General features: G+C 41.7%; 1 protein-coding gene across 1 annotated transcript in view; it reads right to left on the reverse strand.

Moving 5' to 3' along the window:
• Positions 1 to 13697, reverse strand: part of LOC109967086 (partitioning defective 3 homolog) — a 207316-nt gene extending 193619 nt beyond the window's left edge. Inside the window, 1 exon segment of the mRNA XM_020612437.1 lies at positions 13248 to 13697. Within this exon segment, the coding sequence (XP_020468093.1) occupies positions 13248 to 13367 (120 nt within the window). The 5' untranslated portion in view covers positions 13368 to 13697.
• Between the last annotated feature and the right edge of the window lie 1079 nt (positions 13698 to 14776).

The following is a 14776-nucleotide window of genomic DNA, read 5'->3' on the forward strand; positions in this document are numbered from 1 at the left end:
AAAGAGTGCACATGTCCACGTGTGGGCCAGGAGATTGTTATCCTGCATGCAAGATGTCAGAGAGTCAATAAAACAGCTGGTGTGTCTTTTAGCAGCCACAGACACTGCATTCCTATCAGCTATATGCAAGTGCAGTTTTAATAACCAAAACTGCATTACTAATATTCTAATATACTAATTACTAATATTCCACATGGAAGACAAAAACTGGCAAAACACCAAACTGCTAAAAAGCACAGTGGACGTTTCATCAGAGCCCTGTAATATGCACGTCTTGTGTACATTTACATCAAGAAAAAGAGGAACTGTATTCTTCTAATCTCAAACAGGCTCATTTGGATCATGGCTGAGAGAGCAAAGGCTCATCTAAAGAAGTGGGCTGTGAAGGCGGTGGGGGAGGAAATCGAGCTGGGATCTAGAGATGGATGTGGGCAGAAGGGGGGGATGGAGACGCAGACCGCAGTCATTTAGAGTCTAGAGATGAACTGGGGTGGTGTTAGTTAGAGCGAGAGAGGAAACGATAGTTTTCTTTGGCTCTGATAGATGTGATGAAACCGCGCAGTCAGAACCTTAGAAGTATCTAAGCTCCATGTGGCATTTGGGTCACAAGATACTTTTGGTTACAAGGTCCTTTTGTACACAAGCTTTCAAAAATAAATAAAGGTAAAGGTGCATAACACTGCCAAAAACATGTTTTACACTAAGTAGCTTTCTTTTTAAACATCTTAAAATATTGAACATGTTCTCTGAAAATGCCACAAATGCCAAGTTTATGAGAAAGTTTACAGGTGCAGCATTTCTGATTCACGCTCAACTGAAAATGGGGAAAAAGTTGTGTGCATAAACATCTAGTCAAGTAGTGTGTGCACACTGGTGAAGAGGATAAACGACAGGGTCAGAACACTGTCTGGTCCAGTGAGAGACAGATATACATGACAGCAGGAAGCTTTTTTTTTTGTATCTGAAGCAGCTGATAGAGTCAAAAAGTTACTCCAAAAAAATCCCGTGACGTCATTCTTCTTGCAGCCAAAAGCATGGACATCACACGTGATCCCAGTCTGTGGTTTAACATACTGAAACATATCAGGAAGCTTTGTGTGTCCTCTCTGACTTCAGGCGTTTCTGGCACCAGATTGATGACTTTAGCCTTTGGCTCTGAAAAATAAAGCTTGGCACTGAAAACAAAACCGTAACCAGGAAAACCAAAACCATAACTGAAAAAAAAAAGCAACACTGGCATCAAAGCATTTGCATTGGGGAAAAAAAAAGAAAAAGATTGTCATTTTTCCAGTATTAATACTTTATTTTTTTTAATGCCACTGTGTTTTTTCCAGTACAAATGCTTCAGTGCCAATGTTTGCTTTTTCAGTTACAGTTTTGTTTCCAATGCCAAGCTTTATTTTTCAGTGCCAAAGACTAAAGTCATTGGGCACCATAGGCATTTAGCAATTTGGTAAACGTGTGAAGATGATGTCAAGAGATGCAAAATGCAAAATGCAATCTTTGCTTTCAATTAAGATTTAAACTGAGCCTAATTTAGAACTACAGCCCTCTTTTAATATGTTAAACAGAGAAAATGTTAAAAGTGCTGCAGAAGCAACAAATGTTCATTTTAAAAGTGGTGATGTCAAAGCCTGTGTTTTATGTCTCTAATGGCTGAATAATCCTCTCTACAAATAAGAAAGAGGAGTAAATCAAAACAAAACACGAGCAGAAAACAAGGCAAAACTCATATGCTGTTTATAGAGAACCAGCTGGACTCAGGCACAAGCCGTCAGTCTTTGGCAGGAGCAAGGCTTTTTTCCATCCATCACGTCTGGATGGTGAAGATAGAGGTATTTGCGGCATCGCTGTCTTCATGCCAGGCTTCCAGAAAGCCTCGCTGCACACTGAGCTTTGACTGAGGAGAAGGAAGAAAACAGGATTCTGGACAAAGAAGCTGACCACACAGAATTTTCAAGAACCAGAAGACACTGCTGATCATCTGATAGTCTGCACATGTAAGAAAACCAAATGGCTATATACAGTGTATTTTCTATATTGCAAGATGCTTAGCCCCAGGTTTGTTTCCATTAATACAAAGCCATAAGTGTTAAAGCACCTTTGGCTGATAACTGGGTAAACAGTACAGACTTGCTCTAGTTCAGTGGCCATGGCTATGGTAAGAAGTACATAAGGAATCTACCCATTTGCTTGCGGTCCAGAAATGGGCAGCCTTCTAGCAGAATGTCCTGTTGTGACACTGCAGGCCAGGCTACTGCAGCAGTCATGTATTTGGAAAATAAGTGGGCGTGTGACTTTGAAGCTGCAGTCAAATCTAAATCAAGTAGCACAAGCTTGTAGCATTTATGCTCTGAATCAGCTGCTAGTTCCATAAACCCATGTGTTTCATTCATGAGGGCAAGCTATGTAGTTACTGTTAGGCAAAACTCACAGTCAGCATTAGAAGAAACCAACATGGGTGGATTACAGGTATGAACGATGACCTCTGGTGTCCAAATTACACACTGTGCATGCCCAACTTGACTTTCTGCCCAGGGTTTTTTTTTTTTTTGCGGTAGTATTAACAGCCTCCTGCTGCTTTCCATTAGCACCACTGTTTACTTGATGGCATTACAGCAATAGTGCAACTGTCATTTGTACAAATTACCATTGTTGTCGTTTTTCCTGGTGAGGATATTCTCACATGCCAGTGTTACGAGACATCGCCTCATGTCTTACCTTCCTTCAAATCTACCCTGATAACCCTCCACGGCTCGTCCCAAATTACTTTGAGTCTGCATTTACATAGTCTCCAAACGATTTACTGCTGTTTGATAACAAAGCAGAAAAACCAAATATGTACACTGACTCAATTCAACCCTGTTTTTTTAAATGTATCTTGCCAATGTCATTTAACACCAGCTTAATGAATAGTCATCTGTTCTTTCCTTCAAAGACAAGTCTCAGAATGGGAACAGGAATTTCCCTCACTGTCTTCACTTACGTACATGTTTGCTTTAGGTGACACCGACCCAAGAGAAGAGTGAAGAGTCCAAGCTAAAGAGAGACGGGCTAGAGATTCTGGGCACAGTTTCAATACATGGATCAAGGTACTCTAAATAGGGCGCTTGTTTCAAACAAACGGTCTCCTCGTTGAAATGCCAGGCGTGTTGGGTTTGGTGTCCTAATTCATGTGAGAGGGCAAACCTTAGAGATGAACGCACATGCAATCTTGTCTGATCATGTCAAAAGAGGCAGCAGTCCCAGGCCAAACCTGGCACGGTTGATTCACACTAAGCTTTTTATCCAGCCAAGGCCCTTTTCTGCCTCAATTGTCACCACTGTGATAAACTGTATTCAAGTCGCATTGACAATCCATCATTGTTAATTATAGAAGGAGATTTCTTCAACTTTAACTCATTCATAGAGTAAAGCTGAACAGGAGGCCTGTACAAGCAACGTTTTTACACACATATTAAAATATTTCTGGGTGAAAAGCATTAAATCCCATCATGTTTGTTTTCAAAGCACTGCATGATGTGGCACCTTCCACATCTCAGAGCTTTTACATCGTCACACACCAGGTAGACATCTTACATCTTGAACCATTTGCTTTTAGAGGTAGCTACTAGGTTTAGCCTTAAACACCCTGGTGACCGGGCTGCCTCCTTTTATTTTCAGACTCCCCCACTGGTGCCAAGTGTCTGAACAAAACCAAAGGGAGATGAGCACAGAGGCGGCACCATCAGGTTTGACCGTTTCCATTTTAACCTTCTTGCAAGTACCTGGCTTCACGACAGTTTCCATGTATCTGCTCTACTGTGTCCAAAACAAGTGCTGAATGTTTATTGTACTTTTTAGTTCAGACATTTCTGGAGTCGCTTTCACTAGAACTCATCAGTGATCACTGACCTCAGGCCACTCTGGGATTTACTGTACGTCTCCTGTTCTCCCCTGCAGCTGCACTTAATGTTTGTTATCACCATCGTCTCCCGTCACCAGATTCGCTTAAGCTCAAAACCAGAAACTGTAGTTTTAGAGCAACTCCAAGTTTAACTGATCAGCAGCTGCTTGTCATGACCAACTTGAAACTGCACACAAAAATTTTATTACCTCTGTGCAATTTTGCAGTAACACAAAGTCACAGAACAACTCTACCTTATCATGCACTGATAGAAAATCTTTATTTCATTTACTGTGGATTTTTATCAGTTAACTTTGTGTATAAATATGAAATAGCATAATTTCCTCATGCAGAAATTCAGTTTCCAGTGTCTTTGCTCTATTTTACATAGTTTCACCAACATACAGCTGCACCAGACATCCTGCAGGCAGACATGTTGACAGTCTTAACAGCATCTTTTGTTTTGCTCAACATGTCTGAAAAGCAGTGATTTAGCAACACAAACATGGAGATCTACCATGCAAATGCTCAGGTGGGTAATTCATCCATTGCATTTTGCCTCTGTCTCTCAACATGTCTGTGTAGTGGTGCTGAAGGCACAAGGGAAGTGCACAGCACAGACATGCCAAGCTCTACACAAGTAAGTGGCGTTGACATGGGAAGAGAAACCACGTTGCAGACATGCCGACAGCAGCAGTCAGGACAGGACGGACATACATTAAGTGCTGCAGCATAAGCTGATGAGTAGCATGAGTGTCTCACATCCAGCAACAAGACCAGCTGACAGACACTGGGAGAAGCTGCTCCAGGATCTTTTTTTTTTTTTTTAGGAGATTCCATCTTAGCTATAGTGCTTCATTCTACTGTAAAAAGCACTGTGATCAAGAATCCATAACGTGCTACAATGTCACCCTTGCAAATACAATGAATAGACTACACAATGTAATACATCAATATAAACCATTTAAGTACATAAATAAGAATGCCCTTTTCTTAAAGTGACTACCCCCTCAGGGTCTGTAATATGTTTGGGTATTGTGAATCTCTGATGTTCTGATTGTTTCACAGCCTCTCTGTGTGAACAGTGAATATTAAATCACTGTGTAGGCTGCGTTCTGACAAGTGCAGACGAGCCATGTCAAACACACTCGGGTGAGAATGAAAAACTGGGATCGTAGAGGCGGCAATAAATCAAAGCTTTTCTTAAATCTGTCATAAACGAAGGAAATTGTCCCGTCATTCAAACCAAATGAGCAAACATCAACATGTTAGACTGGTTGTGTCATTTCAGCTACAAAGCAGAAAAAAAAACCTGAAAGTGAAAAACTGTGTGGAATATTATGGCCACCATTTAATCAAAATGCACATTAATGAGGTGGAAAAGCAAAACAAATCCTAATAATGCCTTTTTTTTTGATTAATGGATTCACTGCTTAGTCTACGAAACGCAAGAATAGTCAAAAACGTCCATCACGATTTCCTAAAGTGTGTGGTGACATCCTCCAATCCCAACACAAAGAGCTGCACCCCAGAAAATGTCATTTTGGTTTGACTAATGATTTTTGACTGACTAATTAAGCTACCGATCAGTTTAGCACAATACTGAAAGACACTTTAAAGACTGTTCCTCAGTTTTAAGGTGGTGACAACTCTCCCAGCCCAGCCATCTGCCTTCTGAGCTCCACCAGGCACAGCCAAGACACACGACAAACATCACACAAGTGACAAATGAAGATCCAGGCCCTCGTGCCTCTGCTCTGCCCATAGGCCAATAATCATCAGTCAAAGGCAGAGCCCTCTTGGCCTGTGCTATATTTGGCAGACAAAAGCCTCATCAGCCTAAGTACTGAATTCAATTTCAAGGTACATCATTAATCTATACTCCTAAATCATTTGGGTGATTATGCTAACGTAATGCTAATGCTCATTCCTCTGAGCAGGGTGTGGTTTGCCATGTCTGAGCTGGACCTCACACTCATCTCTGAGTTTTAAAAAATGTGAACTATGCCAGTGCAGGGGCTCCATCCCTTTGGTTTCTATGGAGAACGTGCTTGGCAGTCTGAGCTCTGCCCTTCGTTTCTTTGGACTTGCTAAGCCACTGGCAGTTAACAGCTGGATGAGAACTACAGGCTCCGTCGTGAAGGGGGAGAATAAAATGAAATTTTAAGACCCTGGCAAGAAGAATCTCATGTGAATTTCAGAGGAAGAAAATAATAAACCAGTATGTTGTAAACAAGGAGCAAAGATAAAAGATCTAGGCCACTGTACGAGATGAAGAATGTGAACTCTCCAGGCTGTACTGAGGGATACAGTATATCTGAGCTGTTGGTTCAGTGTCCTTACATTCCTCAGACACAGTTCTCTCCCTGTGGTCAGCACTCTACACACAGCAGCCCCTTATACGCTGCCTTTTCAAGGCAGGATTGGTGCGTCTTTATTCCATCTCGTTTCATCTGTGTATGTCGCAAAGCTGGAATGGCGGGCCATTTTTGTTCCGCCTCTGGTCCGCCTTGGGAAGTAGTACCAGAGGCGAAACAAAGGGTGAGCTGGCAGTCTGGGACCAAGTGCTACATTTTGATGTCATATGTGTGAGACACTATCACTGGTGTCTCAACTCTGCCAGCCTCTCTGCCTCGAACCATTCTCATCTTCTGTCCAACTTATAGATCAAAAAATTCCTGATGTAACGAACGCGTCGACTGCAGCCATTACTCACAACATTCACACACATAGCAAGAAACATGCTAACCAATTTAAATAAATGCTTGAAGAACCAACAAAGCCACATCCTCACTCATCTCTCCCACCATTGTTATTTTGGTTTGTAGACTACACAAAATTACACTACACTAGCACAAAATTTATGCAACAGTCGATGCAGAGTGCCGGCGCGTTGTGCCTCTTGTGCAGAATGCCGGCCTGCTGTCTGAATGAACAGGCTGGCTCACGATTATGCTGCCCTTAGCTTGATCTGTACGAACAGCACAGGGGTGGGATACTGACGACTCTTTAGAACGGCAGTAGTGCAGCAGCTCAGTGTAAAAACTAGTGAGTCCTTGACATTTCAGTCTATGACGAATACAAAAAAAATGTTAGTTGACGACCAGTTTTTCAGGACAAAAATGAAACTAACTAAAAAGTATGGTGTCATTTTATCACCAAACACTGGATTATGAAGGAAACAAAACCAGCAACTTTAAGCATCAGTGTGTTACGTAACAAATACTATTATTATATTATTACAGGTGCTGTTCCAACAGTTTGTGACATAAGTTCGATCAATTATGATAAACCACAGTAATTCCCAAGGTCTGGGAACACAGCGACCGTGCTGCAGAGTTTGGGTAATAATTTACTGTTTTCTTTCTTCCTTCCTTTCAACTAAGTTTGCTAAGCTGAGGCTTGTTTATTTCCCATCTGATTATCTCACTGCTCATGTTTCTTGAACAATCAGACTTGTTTTTCAGCTGTTGCCATGTTAATACATCTCCGACTGATACATACGACCCAACAAACCAAAACTCCTGGAGTGCAGTTCATCATACTTGTATTTTATGCGAGTATAGTATGTGAGTTTAAGCTACTTATCAAGCTCACTTTAACCTCAGAGAGAAACATTACTCTTCGGTAAATCAACTATTTCCTAAAACCCTGTAAAAGGTTCCCGGTCCCTTCCCTGCACCAGTTTACATTCAGGTGTTTCCTCTGTTTATGGAAGAGAGCCTACGGCTGAACCGAAGGGCGGGGGACTTGACCTCAAAACTCCACCCTGTGACGCAGACATTCATCTAAAGAACTTCAAGTGCTGGTGATAATTTTGCATCACTTGTCACCTTGCATCAGGCTGCTGTCAGTCGGTCTCTGGCCTACTTTGACTGCAGGCCCTGCTGGGGATTCCAGTTCCATATGCAGCCAGCTTTGGTGCACATGGTCGGGGGCTAATGTTCGGCTGATGGGACCCATGCCAGGGTTTAAGTAATCGGTTTTCATGGCGCTCTGTAAACCCCTTAAGCTCTCTGTGTCATTAAGTGTTATGATCTAGACGCTTATTAATTCCACCCTTCCCCTCACTGCGGTCAAGAGTTCAGTTAGCAACGTGTCACAATTAAGAAAACCTTTAAAGTTGCATCTCTTTTTTACTAAAGCATCAGTGTGAACTTTTTGGGATTAGTTTCATTATATGCAGCTATTAATCGAGGCTGTTTTCAGTCTTTTGTGGGAAATGATGGTAGTAAGAAGAGAATAGCAGTATCAAAAGCCCATCATGACAAATCTCAGAGAGCAAGGTAAGTACGTGAATGTGTCTTTGCAGCTAAACGTTAGCCATCTTACTGTCTGGTCAAATGTTAGCTACAAAGCTAATGTTAAGTTATTACACTTGGTATTTTATTGAGAAGAATCTCAGATCACCTTGAAGGACATGCCTTTTAATTTAATAGCTATAGGCTAGTTTATAGCCGACAAACCCACAATTAATAACAAAAGGTTTGTGAGTGTTTTACTTAAATACATGCTATTCCCATAACATTGTCACATTATGAGAATTTTACTTGTGACTTGCTTGGTTCTCACCACAGTAACAGTGATGCCAAAAGCACAATGTTTGAAACAGACTGATTCCTTATAAAGTGTCAGGTCCCTGTGGCTTAAGCCCAAGTCTCAGGTCTACGGCACTGCCATGTGAAACATTTGTGTTATCCCAAACCTGCTCAACATGTTCTTGTGTTAAAACATTTATAAAAGGATACTAGATCTTAAGAATGCCCCACGAAAGACCATTTTATAGTCAATAAATATAAGAAGGTGTCCAATAACACAGATTACAGGATTACTGCCAGGGACCTTGTACTCCACAGGACAGATTTCTTCTGTTTCTTACAATTTAAGAGATTTCATCATAATCAGTGCTTACTGAAAATACAGCGCTAGCTCAACCTCTAAAATGTAAATGGCTCCAAAAGGTAAAGCATCAGCCTTCCCACCAAGTGAGAACTCTGCACTCAGCATTTTACAGCCTCTTACTTTACTTCTCTTTCTTTCTTTCTTTCTGCATTAACAGGCAAAAACAGCTGCTCTGTTATAATGTTTTTATAATGGCTAATTCTCTTCACTTCATGCTGGTGTGTCTTTCACTGACTCCTTTGGGAAATGAAATGCTCTGACAGGTCATGTTTTAGGATATGTTTCACAGTAGTTTGGTCAAGGGCAAAGTCAGCGACCCAGGGATCATCAGTGAAGCTTTTAATCCTGTGCTGTGAGGATCAATCAGATCCATCCATCCATTATCTATACCACTTATTCCTGAGGAGGGTCACAGGGGGCCTGGAGCCAATTCCAGCTGACACCGGGCAAGAGGCGGGGTCCACCCTGGACATGTCACCAGTCTGTCATAGGGCTGACAGAGACAAACAACCCCACACACCCATCAATGTAAACTGCATGTACCCAGAGAGAACCCACACAGGTACAGGGAGAACATGCAAACTCCGCAAGGAAAGGTACCAGGTCGGCCCGGGCTCAAACCACCGCTGGATCAATCAGATGAACTGTGAAATTTTTTTGGGCTTAAGACCTGACAAGAGGTACATCTAGTACATCTACGCTGGTGAACATTTTATGGCTCAAATTACAGTAAGCAATATCCAACTGTTTTATTTGGTCTTGATTAATTTTTCAGTGCCAACTCAGCAAAGGGATGTACAGTCTCTATATCACAGAACATCCCTGTGTTTTACTGTAGATTGCTTTTTCCATTAGTTGCACATGATCACCACTAATGCATCACAGCGAGATCATTTGTTCACACCTAAACTTGCAAAAAAAAAAATAGCTCTAAAGCAGCTACAAACAGTCCAGCACTGGGGATAAAGTGATTGGTATGAACACGCCCCATGCACGGAATAATACAACCAGGATTATATGACATAACAGAGCAACCATGTGGAACCAGGTAAGTCCTTTGGAAATCTCCTGTTAATATCACTAGTGTCATTCTTACACTGACAGTAACAAAACAGACTAAACAAGCTTTACTGGTGTATAAGCAAATGACAACCTACAGACCCGGACACAGGTGCAGCTGTTTTTTTTTTTACTACTTTGTTGCACGGTTCCCTGTTTTCCATGCAAAATGGGCACCGATGTGTGTTTCCTGGAAACTGTGTTTAAAAGCAGCACCTTAATGACAATAAATAAAACATGGATGTACGACAGATGAGAACCACAAAAACAGCATCGCTTATATCAGACCAGTGAGGTTGGACGTGGGCAAACTCAGGTTCAGGGGCAGACAACCCAGTGGGAAAACTGAACACATTACACCATGACATTCAGGTATTTCATTTGTCTAATGAATTGTGTAATATGTTGAGCACAGTACAGCGCACAGACATGGCATCAGAACGTGACTAAAAACAAACTAAAGCCCTGCTCAGATTTGATGATTTTCTGAAATACACATTGAGCCTGGTTATCTTTGGTGTTTTTACTCTATCAAAATGAAAAGATGCTTTAGGTTAGAATTAACAGATATGGGCTAAATATATTTGTTTTATTGATGATTAGATGATTATAATGACCCTGTTTGGGATCCGCGGTGGACATGGGGAGCTCTCCAGGCAGCTAGCAGCTCGCTAACACTTAACCCACCTACTGCCAGGTCTCAAAGCATAATGTTACAGCAACGTTCACTGTACCAGAGTGCAAACATGATAAGTCCCTGAATACCCACACACACACTATTTTCAGCCACATTTCCTAAGAAACCCATCACCTTCTCCAGACCAACAGCAGACACCTGCTCCTATTGTTTGCAGTGGGTCAAAGTCATGTTAAATCTGTTGCCTGGATGCTCACACAATGGCCCAGACTCCTCCAGAGGAAACTCCTGTAGTGTCAAACTATGAATGGAAATCTGCAGTGTGCTGGTGTTGACACAGCCCAGACACCTGATATCCCCCTGGAGGTTTCTGAGCATTAGAAACAGATTTTTAAAAAAAAGGAGGAGAAGAAGAAGAAAAATCTCCTGACACACCAACATTTATGTCACTTGAGGGTTTGGAGCATTAAGCCACCAGAGAGATTTCCAGTCAAGGGTGTCATCTTAAACTGTTTCCACACTTACTCAAATGGGTCAATGTTACTGAGAACCTACCCCATGATCTATGGAAAGAAAACGAGCAGCTAGGTTTTTAAGCCTGGGTCACTTCTTCAGCTGAAATGAGTATCAAATCATCATATCATTTTCTATAAATGTGATATGTAATTATTTTTTCTGGCATGTCTTTGTGAGCTGAAACATGTTTGAAGCTTCACATCCAAAGTGAATTCACTCCGGTCGCAGTGAGGTCGGCAGACATAATATACGACTCTTCATATTTCTACGATTACAGCAGTGATCACCTTGATTATCTCTGTCAGACTGCTTTTCAGTCTGTTTCACTATAAATGTAGAGTTTTATTGGGGAGTTAATCTCATGCACTATCCCGTGTCATTAAGAGGAAAACCAAAGTAACAGTAAGCCTGTTCCAAATGATGAAAACTATTACAGTGAGTATTATATTACCCGACAATCTTTTTCTGAAAGTGAAAACCGTTTTATTTTTCTTCCTTTCGAGACTAGAATAAACTACCAACTTAGTGCAAGTGAAAGAAGAGTTAACATCTTCTCTCCACAAGAAAGATGGCGAGTAGTTTGGCGTGGTGGAGGTTTGCCGTCATCAGCTCTTTATACCTGCACTCCTCTGTCTGCTCACACTGAATTATTAACAAGGAAAGGAGGAGACACTGTGACTTATGGGTCACTATAGCAAAAAGAGACTGCCGGAAAGTTGGCACAGGGAAAGGCAAAGTGCAGATCCTTCATGAACCTTAAGGAGCCGCTTTAGCATAGCTATACCCTGGCTAAACTAGAGCTGGTCCGTAGATCATGTTTAACAAATGATAATACTGTGAACCCGCTACTGACCGCCACAGGTTATTACACAATTAGTGTGAATCCCAATTAAACTGAGAACAGCTACAACAACCAATGAGATCTGACCAGATGTCCAACCAATCAAACTGCCCCCAAGTTCAGTCCAAATCTTTAACTAGTCAAAATAAATCCACACAAATAAACTAAAAGATAAATGTCATGACCAAGTGTGGGTTTTTTTTTTTAGATTTATCATCGGGTACTGGTATATAACAACAGATTTTAGAGTTTGCCTAAAACAAATCTGTGCATCAGAGTAAATCCAAACAAAATTAACAATAAATCTGTGTATAATAAATTGTATATAAATAAAGTTGTAAAGCTACAGATGTAACACATGTTGGATGTAAAACAGTGTAAACTGAAGGCCTCTCTCTCTCTGATAAGGGAACACAGATCCAATGCCCCTGTGCCCAGTCTCGTCCTATCTGATCTAACCAGAGACCCCTGCAGATATAACACCAAGCTATGGTTCAACCTTATCTGCTGCTACCTCAACATCATGCCACAAGTTTTCTTAGGCTCACTTTTATCTCCAAGATTTATGTGTCAGGGCCATGGCCCCCACCAGTCTGCCTGAGCTGGCCACTGCAGTTTCCCTCCCTGTGCTGCCTGGTGCTAGCTAAAGGCTGCTGCTTTTACAATTCTGCATTTAGTCCAATACAACATATCAAAAAGGACTGTTCTTGTTTTTTCCCCTCTTGTTGCAAAGCATCCCCGTTAAGCTGAACTTCCATCCTGTGTCTTTACTTGGACCCTCCAGGCCACCATGAGCTCATTAAAAGTGTAACAAAGGGGACATTTTGGTGTTTTTCCTAACGCAAACATTAAATAGACTGCATTCTAAGCAGATAGGACGTTGCTGATTGCATTGCTCTGCACTGAAGTCTGAACGCCACAGACTACAGTCCTACTTTTGCAGCCTGCTGGCTAACTTGCTAGTAGGCTAATCTCTGCTGGCAACTTGCAAAAGCATGAACTGAGCTCCTACAACTGGGTTAATACGGATTCGTGCGTGTTGTTGTGCACAAATGCGCCACAAAACCCTATTTTGTCTCTCCAAATTCAAGCAAACCACGGACTGCTTTGTTCAGTGCCACAGAATCCCTAAGGAAGTTTTGAGGATACACAAACACAAGAACCACAATGGCGGTGCGCCTTTCGCTCAAATTGGCAAACAAACGGCGAACTACACGGACGCGCAGCTGTGTGTGCTTCTACGGTGAACAAACTGTGCAAAACGAGCACAGATGGCGCCTCTTGCCATCTTCTTTGCATTTGTTTCAAGTTTGCGTCATACAGAATGCGCCCGCCGAGCCCTCGGACGTCGCAACGTTGTTTCCAGGAAAACAAAGCCACTAGGAAACAAAGTAGCCGCCACTCACCTTGGCGATAGCCTTCTTGTATCTCATGACAGCCTGCTGGATGAGTGTATGGACTTTAATATTTCCATCCCCGCATGGCACCACCACTCGGGTCCTGCCAAAACACACCGTGACTTTCATGGTTTAGTATCCGATATCTCGCCAAGATTCGGAGTAAAACCGAGAAAGGAAGGATGAGGAGAAATCCGCGTGGAAATAAAAAAGGAGCATGGGTTCTTGTTTGTTCGGCTCCGTAACTGTCCCGGTATTCCTTCGCAGAAGCGAGGGCTAAAAATCTCTGTGCTCCTCCCCGCCGGACATTGTTTTCTGTGTTTTCAGACCACCTGTTTAGCCTCTCTAGGTCCCAATCCCTCCTTCCCTCCCTTCTCAGCTAATGCTCAGTCATGTGTTGCCTTCACGCGCTGCTGGAAGTGTCGGAATCAGCACAGAGCATCCAGCATGAATGAGGACAAGTAGTGTCCTACATGATTACCAGTGTATGAGCAAATTGTTTCCTCAATATGACGAGGAGAATTATATATATGAAAGAAGAGGTTATATCACATTAGGGGAGTGTACATTTTCAGATTTTCTCAAGCAGATTTAGGTGAAAACAATACACGGTTGCGATTTCTTGTCACAGTTTGTAGTTCAGATAAACAACTAGCATAAACGAGATAAAACATTTCTAATTACATAAGCCCTTTAAAATAATATATGCAAGTGCAACATCAGTTAAAGATATAGGCTAACTTTGAATCCATATTAGATTCCATTTTCTAACTAAGAGGACAGGTAATAGTAAAAACAATCGCATCTGGACTTTTAAATTTCTTTGGTAGATTTTCCGAGTAGTATGTGAAGGCATCAGGGTGGCAGAGAAAGCCACAGCTGCACTCTGTCCCCACGCTGTGGACAAGATGGGTCATTTTTTGTGCGCAGGGAAGTGTAACCGGGGTATAATAATTGCACAAAATGTAACTGGGATGTTATATGTAAAATGTTATCAGATTAGAGACCCAAAGGCGACCGGTTACAGAAGCAGTGGATTAAAGAATATTAACATCAATATTTTGGTTAAAAAGTGTTATAACATCCTACAGATGTGTCTTTACAAGAATAGAAAGCTGTGTATAATCTGTAGGCCCTTTTTTGGTCCCAGTTGGTTACTGGACTGGTTTAATGTTAGGACTTGGGTTCAGATTTAAGGCTAGAATTAGGTTTAGGCAAAGACTAAGATTGATAATTTGACATCATAAGTCTTCACAAGTACAAGTGATCCAGCTATTATGAGTGTGTGAGTTCCCTACATTTCATTTTGCTAAGAATGATGTTTTATTACTTAGTGATGCATCATCACTTGTGAAAACCCTTCTTGTGCATTCGCTCCTTTCTCAATGTGTGAGTTCCCTACATTTCATTTTTCTAAGAATGACGTTTTATTACTTAGTGGTGCATCATCACTTGTGAAACCCCTTCTTGTGCATTCGCTCCTTTCTCACTGCAACTGAACGAAACCCTCAAATGAAAAGAAGCCCAAGTCCATCTGG

Source organism: Monopterus albus, unplaced genomic scaffold, assembly GCF_001952655.1.
Source record: "Monopterus albus unplaced genomic scaffold, M_albus_1.0 scaffold125.1, whole genome shotgun sequence".
Classification (NCBI taxonomy): Eukaryota; Metazoa; Chordata; class Actinopteri; order Synbranchiformes; family Synbranchidae; genus Monopterus; species Monopterus albus.